Source organism: Notolabrus celidotus, chromosome 13, assembly GCF_009762535.1.
Source record: "Notolabrus celidotus isolate fNotCel1 chromosome 13, fNotCel1.pri, whole genome shotgun sequence".
In the NCBI taxonomy this organism is placed as follows: Eukaryota; Metazoa; Chordata; class Actinopteri; order Labriformes; family Labridae; genus Notolabrus; species Notolabrus celidotus.
This window is the reverse complement of record NC_048284.1, coordinates 15,210,789-15,219,260: the sequence shown is the minus strand read 5'-3', so window position 1 is coordinate 15,219,260 and position 8,472 is coordinate 15,210,789. Positions and strand designations below refer to the sequence as shown.

At 40.0% G+C, this 8,472-nt stretch overlaps 2 protein-coding genes across 7 annotated transcripts in view; one reads left to right on the top strand and one right to left on the bottom strand.

Annotated features, from left to right (window-relative positions):
* Window positions 1-624: 624 nt before the first annotated feature.
* LOC117824180 (trans-L-3-hydroxyproline dehydratase) lies at window positions 625-4,717 on the top strand. 2 transcript variants are annotated; one of them, XM_034699594.1, is made up of 6 exons: window positions 625-733; window positions 2,381-2,863; window positions 2,934-3,103; window positions 3,409-3,531; window positions 3,736-3,873; window positions 4,378-4,717. In XM_034699594.1, exons 2-6 carry the CDS (start codon window positions 2,386-2,388, stop codon window positions 4,501-4,503), a joined length of 1,035 nt encoding a protein of 344 aa, XP_034555485.1. In that variant the 5' UTR covers window positions 625-733; window positions 2,381-2,385; the 3' UTR covers window positions 4,504-4,717. The 2 variants fall into 2 exon arrangements, with proteins under 2 accessions (XP_034555485.1, XP_034555484.1); XM_034699593.1 differs by lacking the exon at window positions 625-733 and adding an exon at window positions 778-1,090.
* Window positions 4,718-6,802: 2,085 nt separating this feature from the next.
* Window positions 6,803-8,472, bottom strand: part of LOC117823602 (disheveled-associated activator of morphogenesis 1-like) — a 61,069-nt gene continuing 59,399 nt past the window's right edge. For all 5 annotated transcript variants that reach the window (XM_034698831.1, XM_034698834.1, XM_034698832.1 and 2 more), the window contains one exon: window positions 6,803-8,209. In XM_034698831.1, coding sequence (XP_034554722.1) covers window positions 7,997-8,209 — 213 coding nt within the window. In that variant the 3' untranslated portion in view covers window positions 6,803-7,996. The remainder of the gene's footprint in view (window positions 8,210-8,472) is intronic.

The window sequence follows — 8,472 nt, the reverse complement described above, 5'->3', positions numbered from 1 at the left end:
CTCTAAAGTTGACAGGTTTTCAAATGAATGTTTTTATCGTGATGTGAAAATGTTCTTGATGAACACTAAATGTTCAGATGACACTAAAGAGGACACAAGACAAGATCAAAATTATTAAATTGTGCAGAAAAGGCAAAAGTTTGTGCAGAAAAATAGTTCAGAACTCAGGAAAATAATTATTTAGTTCTTAAAATGTTGTCTGCTGGTCAGAAAAGTCTTAAAAACAACATGAACTAGAAGTGTGATGAAATCCAGATAGTGATCCTGCCATAGAAAAAATAATGAGACAATATTTTTCCACATTGCCCGAACCTAATAAAAAACATTTTCCTCCAGAAGAAGGTATAGTTTGCTAATGTTTACGTGGCTTGTGGAGAACTGAGGACTACCTAGTTACTGATTTATTGAGGAAAAAAATGTAAAATACTATTAAATAGAGATTTCATATATAACTTTTATGATTAGTATGTCTCAGTAAGAGAGAATGGCCCTGAGGTATGCTGACAACATCAAATGTGGCCCTCTTTCAAAAAAGTTTGGACACCACTGATTTACAGTAAATGAAATGTTAAAGCGCATGTGTATAAATAAAGGTTGATGTTAGCCCTCCAGAACACAAGGTGGAGCGAGTGTGTCGGTGTAGTGTCTCTGCAAACAGAGACACGCATGCGCAGGAGAAATCAAAACAGTACAGGCGGCTGCAAAAGTTTGGGAGAGTGAGAAAGTAATCCAGGTAAGTATCAAAACAGTACTGCTGTGCATGCATGCGGATTATTTACTCAGCTGTGTTGTTTGCAGCACTTCACTTTAGACATTTATTCAGACCTGATATTCTTTGTTCGTCTGCAGTTCATTCCTGCAGAAGACCAACAAACTTGATATAACACTTTATGAAAAATAGAAGCTTTCGTCATTACATTTCAAGTTTAAGTAACTTTTGATTTGATCGAATTATTGAACACATTTTCTTTTATATCGAAGGGGCTGTTGTGTAGGTAGCTTCATTTTTAGTCCTGTGCAAAGTCCAGTAGGTTTTAGAATGACATCTGTTTCGACTTTGCACTAGCTGTTTGAATTATGCTACAAACATGTAAGTAGTGATTTAATGGCTTTGTTTATAATGTGACAATATCATTATAACATTGTTAAAATCATGTTGCTCTGTGGTGTAATCTAATAATACATAAATATTGTCTTTAGTTAATGAGAAAAGAGACTAAAGCGTATATTAATTAATTAATTAATTACATATCAATCAATTAAGCTTTATTTATAAAGCACCTTTCATACAAATCAAATGCAAACTAAAGTGCTTTACAGTGATTGAAAAACAAGAAAGAAGCAGAAATAAAACAATGGCAAGACATAGGGGAAAATAATAATAATAATAATAATAATAATAATAACAATGATAAAAATAATAATACAAATAATACAAAATTAAAATAAGAAAATAGAGACTAAGTTAGTTATAGTTCAGGTATTATCCCCCTGATTTATGTTGTTATTAATTACTTTTTTAAAAAGAGTTGTATAGAAAATATTAAATGTTAAAGCCTTTGCAATGAAAATTCAAGCATGTCTTTTTGTGACAGGCTACAAATTTTAACTTCACTCTCAAATATTCATCAACCAGGCAAAGACTGCAATTCTCATGGGAGCCCAAAAAAGGTTCAATTAGTTTCATTTGTGTTTTTTAATGTAATTTTATTTTATTTAGTGTGCAAGGGTCTAAATACATCAGTACATTCTGTGATTCAAATGATTAGTCATCTTAATTTAAAAAATAATGAAATAAAATAAAATAAAAACACTCAATACTATGTGTTAACAAATTATTGTAATTTCATTTAGCATAAATTGAGATGTATGCACCACTTGGGAGACAGATGTACTGAATACTGTAACTAGGTAAATACTGCAAGGTGCAATGCTCATGGTGGATTAAGATGGGGTAAGACCTAAAACTGAGTCTTACCCTGTCTTGATGTTTGGTCTCTGTTAATAATTAAACATAGATTATGGTCTAGACCTGCTATGTTTGTAAAAGTGTCTTGAGATAACGTTTGTTGTGATTTGGCACTACACAAATAAAGATTAAAGGATTGATTGATTTAATATTGTTGATTAGGGTTTCATATCGGGGCTGAGTCTCTGGGTCAGACTTTGGAATGAAGACAGGTTTGTGTTTCTGTTGTGTGTTTATCAAATGAACAAGAGTGAAGACTACAACCTTCATCAGGTATGATTTATAGCAGGGTTGTTACATTGGGCTCTAAGTTTAAAGGTGTAGTTCATTGACTCACCTGTCAGTCGTGTATTATCTACAATTATAAGTCAGTTTATTTTGGAAAGCTTTGTTTTGTTTTTTTAATTACAGCAGCGATGGATATGCAGCTTCCTCCCCATGAAGGAGACGCGCTCTCTGTGGTCGACATGCACACTGGAGGAGAACCTTTACGGATCATCCTCAGCGGCTACCCAGAGATCAAAGGTGACAGCGTGCTCTCCAAGCGGCGTTACGTCCGGGAACATCTGGACCACCTGAGGAAGGTGCTGATGTTTGAGCCGCGGGGTCACTACGACATGTACGGAGCTCTGATCGTGGACAGCGAGCTGCCTGATGCTGATCTGGGGGTCCTCTTCATGCACAATGAGGGGTACAGCACCATGTGTGGACACGCCGTCATCGCACTAGGACGCTTTGCTGTGGACTACAAACTGGTGAAAGAACCACAGTCCCCAGAGACGCAGGTGAACATCCACTGCCCCTGTGGGCTGGTGAAGGCTTTCGTGGAATACTCTGGTGGTAAAACAGGAGGAGTGAGGTTCCTCAGTGTGCCTGCGTTTGCATTCGCCACAGGTAGGACATGGCAGACTGATTTCAGCTGTTCTTACAAACCGCAGGACTTGACCCAACTACTTTTCACCAGATGTCACAGTGACTGTGGAAGGGTTTCGAGATGTGGTGGTGGACATCAGCTATGGAGGAGCTTACTACGCCTTTGTAGACGCCCAGAGGTTTGGACTCGATGTGAACAAGTCCAGGACTCGAGATCTGGTGGATGCAGCCACTGCAGTGACGAATGCTGTCAAACACCAAGTAAGAAGATGAGGTTGTAACCTGAGTTCAATGATTGCTCTCTATTGATGGGTTGCAATGATTTGGATTTGTAGGTTTTCTGCGATTATTCTCCTGACATCAGCGAGACAGCCAAACATTGCACCTATAGCCAATAACAATGTCACATGAGAAACAATGTGCATCAATGTGCAGCTAAAATTACCTCAGATCTCACGGGAAGGACTATAGAAAGACAATAGGAACACAAAGAGCGTGTCCATATACATTTCGATTAATTTCTTGTAGTAAAAGACTTTTAATTGGACCTTTTCTTTCTTTTACAGGTGAAGTTGCATCACCCTACCAGTGCTGACCTAGCCTTCCTCTATGGCACCATCCTTACAGATGGCAAAGATGATTACTCCTCTGATCCCACTGCAAATATATGCGTGTTTGCAGAAGCACAGGTATCTTGAGATAGAAAATAACCCCTTGTAAATCTAGTACGGAGCCCCTCTGATGGAAAAAATGATGCATGGTCACAAGAGGAGTAACATGAGGCCAAGGGATCATCATCATGTGGCTGCACATAACTGTATCTTTATTAAATGTCACCAGAGGAGCTCTCTTGTGTTTCTTCTGATCTGTAACTGTCTTGACTGTGTTCTCAGGTGGACCGGAGCCCCACTGGTTCTGGTGTTACGGCTCGAGTGGCTCTTCAGTATCACAAAGGTCTGATCCAGCTGAATCAGACCAGGACGTTTCAGAGTGGAGCCACTGGATCCCAGTTCACCGGGAGAGCTGTAGAGGTACCAAAGCTTCCTTCTTGTGTGTGACAGACTAAGTGTGTGTTTGTGTGTTTGTAAAACCAGTAAAGAACTCTTATTCCCAGTACAGCTCCTAAGTGTTTGAATACTGCTGTCTCACAGTACTGTTATGGGTCTCTTTTCCTTGATTGTAGTTTTTATTTGCAGCTGTTTTTAGTCATTTTAGTTTTTTTTGTCGTCCCTTTGCAAATCTTTGTTGTCCTTCCTCATCCTTTTGTGACTGGTTTGCATTATTTTGCAGTATTTCTATCCCTCTTCGTCACTTTGTACATTTATCTGGGTTTTTTTTTTTGCATGATTTTTGTAGTTTAGCATTACTTTGGTGTCTTTTATCATCTTTTAAAAGCTGTGCAGTCTGAAAAATAATCTAATATCATACATAAATAGACAAAAGTTAACATTAGTGCTGAAGTTGAAGTGAAAGAAACATTTGATCGCTTGATTGCTTGAAGAAAATAATGCCTGAACTTTTATGCTTCTGTTTAGGAAACAAAGTGTGGAGACTTCAAGGCTGTAGTTGTGGAAGTTGCCGGCAGAGCATTTTACACAGGAGTTTCACGCTTCGTGCAGGAGCCTGAGGATAAACTGACACACGGTTTCTTACTGAAATGAGCCTCATCTACATCAGAACACACACACACACACACACACACACACACACACACACACACACACACACACACACACACACACACACACACACACACACACACACACACACACACACACACACACACACACACACACACACACACACAGACAAGATAACAGTGCATCTCTCAAGTTGGAGTTTGGGGTCATAATAAACCTGAGTAGTAAAAGTAAATATGTGTTCATTTCATTGTGTGTGCCATCCATCATTCATTTGTACAATAAAACTTTGAAACATTAGACGGGTGAAGAAAATGTTTTCAGGTTGTCTACTGCGATGTGACGGATTTAAAATTGTGTCCTATCACTGCTATGCAGATGTTACACAGCTGTTCCTGTCTTTTCCACCTGACGACACAACTGTCTCAGCTCGGATCTCATCCTGCCTTGCTGACATTTCTAAATTAATGAGGGAACGTCACCTACAGCTCAACCTGTCCAAGACTGAGCTTATTATCATTCTAGCCAGTCCCACTGTAGACCCACATATCAATATCCAGTTTGGATCTCAAAACCTCATGCCCACTAAGTCTGCCCGAAATCTGGGTGTCATGATCCAGCTAACCTTCAAGGTTCATGTTGCCTCGATTGCTCGGTCCTGCCGTTTTTCCCTCTATAACATCAAGAGGATCAGACCCTACCTGACAGAGCACGCAACACAGTTTTTGGTTCAGGCTCTTGTAATGTCACGCATTGACTACTGCAACTCTCTACTGGCAGGCCTCCCTGCATGCACGGTTAAACCTCTGCAAATGATCCAGAACGCAGCAGCACGTCTGGTCTTCAACCAGCCTAAGACAGCTCATGTCACTCCCCTGCTCATCTCACTACACTGGCTTCCAGTTGCAGCTCGCATCAGATACAAAACTCTAATCATGACTTACAAAACAGTCACCAAAACTGCTCCAGTTTACCTGGGACCCCTCATCAAGGTCTACACCCCTTCTCGCCCGCTACGCTCAGCCTCTGAAAAGCGCCTAGTGCTTCTAGGATATATGGCCTCAAAATCACTAGCTCCACTCTTCTCTTCTGTTGCCCCTAAATGGTGGAATTAATTGGCCAACTCCATTCGATCTGCAGAGTCCCTCTCTACTTTCAAAAGACAGCTAAAGACCCAGCTCTTTAGGAAGCACTATGCACTTAGCTAGACTGTTCTCCACTGTTGTCCCCAGTGGCAGATCATGTCTTCCAGCTACAGTTGACTCGCACTGTCCTGCTCTACTCTGGGAATCTGTGTTCAGCTCTGGAGTGACCCAGCACTTGGTACTTTGGTCATTATTTTAATTATTTTATGACAAGTTCATTGTTGATGAAGATAATGGAAGGTCTTAAATGGTTTGGTTGCTTCATTTTAGATGTTCCTTATTTAACAAAAAAATAAAAAAACCTTATTTACTTTAGTGCATTGCCTTTACACTGCTTGGCAGTACCTGCACCCAAATGGACTTGAAGCACTTTGTTACCCGTACTGATCTTGTTTCCTCTTGTCTAGATCTTTGCTTGTGTTGTTCTTGTTCTCGTATGTACGTCGCTTTGGATAAAAGCGTCTGCTAAATGACATTGTAACATATCACTGAGTGTCCGAGATGTTCAACAATCATCAGCTTTGTGAGTGGGAATCTGGGCAACTCATGATATACCTGACACCATCCACAATAGTGACTATATTTATGATGCAGCTATTCTGTGCGATAATTAATAAATGGCAAGACTTTTATAACAATACACGACAGCATCTGTAAATTAAAGATACTTTACCTTTGAAAGATGAAGTGTGAGGATTCATGAAGTGAGTCGATGAATCGAACTGGAAAGGAAACATGTTTAGAGCACATTTTATATTAAATATAATATTTGGCACCAGTGATACAATAACTGTTGTGAATCAAGATGAAACAATATTGTCTCAATATTTTATACCACCTCTAATCAGCTTTTTCTTTCTTTCAAAATAAAAGCCCCATTTTTTAGAATATTTTCTAATCATTAAACAAAAGAGAAGTTAATATTAATTCTATTAGATATGTATATTATAAAACTTAATGTCAACATTTGCAGACTGTACTGTCACATATTACTTTTTGGGATTTGGGACTTTAGTCAAGTACTGCATCCAGTAGTAGTTACTGACCACTAGGTGGAGCAAAGAGACTGACAGCTGTAAGTGTGATGCCTACTTGTTGCTTTGTAGAATCCCAGCAGTGACACATTCTCTTCTGCAGCTGAAACAAGTATTAAAAACATACAAGTAAAAATAAAATGACTGCTTTTCTCCCATTTATTCTCATCAGGTCATTGTACAATGGAAGGCAATATTTTAAATTACAAAAGTCCAATGGAAGTGTTCAACACTGGATGGATTGACACAGCTGAAACACGTCCATGTGTGATGTTCTCTAAAAGAATGAAGACATCACACATGGACGTGTTTTTGTTTGCAGTGTGAATCCAGCCAGTGAAGGGAAACAGAGTTGATCTATTGAATAAAAACTTGAAGGAGGGCACTTCCTTCAGAGCGGAGAAACAGGTGTATTGCATTGATAGGGTATGGGTTTTAATGGCATTTAGCATAGTCATTATGGATTTATATGTGCATGTGAAACAAGCACGCATCCTTATATATATAGATATATGTCATCTATGACATGAGTGTACACACTTGTTGAGAAATTGCAAGTTAGGCCCAGGCCTTTAAGAGTACCTACTCAACAATTAAAACCCACAGAGTTAAGGCCAGCTCTTAATGGGAACACAATTCAAATAAAACATACAGTGATCAGATATAGAACAGCTGCACCTCAATAATGAAATAAAGAAAGAAAAACTCTGCTCCTTAGCTGCGTCGCTCGCAGACGAAACCACTCCTGTCTAACAAAGTTGAGTTCCAGTCCTTTGAAGGTCTCGACTGCAGCAGGAAGTTCAGATTCTTCAAAAATGATCTGGAGGACAATTCAGCAGCCTGTCTCAATCTATGACATCAGTCCGTACAAAATGGCCCCTTGTGTTTTTTATGGAATCATCTTCCTGTTTGGATCAAGCCCTGGAGGAGTCTGTGAGCTGCACATTTTATCTTGTGCATAGATTCTGACGTACAAAAAAACCCCAGCACAGAATGGTTCCTATCAAACATCTCTCACACGTAGGAAGAAAAAATTCTCCAACGGGGGGGAAAACATCATCCTGCTACTGTACGAAACATTTCATCTGACCAAACTAATCCTCCTGTTTGGTCACTGATAACAACTTTTGGCTTCTGCTCGGATAAACATCACAAAAATCTCAGAGGATGAAGAGTCTGAACATGTTGCGCTGTGTGTGGCGCTGCACCCCTGAAGCTGAGCTGGGTGGGAATGGAGGGAGGTGCAGAGGAATGTGCATGTCAATCTGACCCAGAGGGAAACGTGTGATGAGCAGAAGGGAGAGAAGGGAATAAGGATGGTGATCTCAGCCCAGCTTAGAAGTTGAGCTTTGTGATTGGTCGCTCTCTGTTTGAGTCTGTGGACTGGTTGTTGAAGCGCTTGCGGTTGCGTTTCATCTTGGACAGGTCCTTATCGAAGACCTCGCCCGACCGCAGCGCTGACACCAGGTCGTCAAACTCGCCGCCGTCGTCTTCCCCGTTTGCTTTCGCTTTGCGGGCCTTTCGCTCTTTCTCCCTCTGCTCTTTGAGCTGGAGACACAGGAAGGAAAACGTTGGATACAAAAATATAATCCTTTACTTGATGTTAGGATCAAATAATTAGATAATCCTTTTCTTGCCAAGAGACAGAGGCAAAGATTGATACAGCTCTCTTATCCTTTATATATATATTTTTTGGCCTTTTTGCCTTTATATGATAGGACAGCTGAAGAGAGACAGGAAATGTGGGGAGTAGAGAATGGGGGAAGAAATGCAGGAATTGGTCAGCCAACAGCCGGGAATCGAACCGGCGA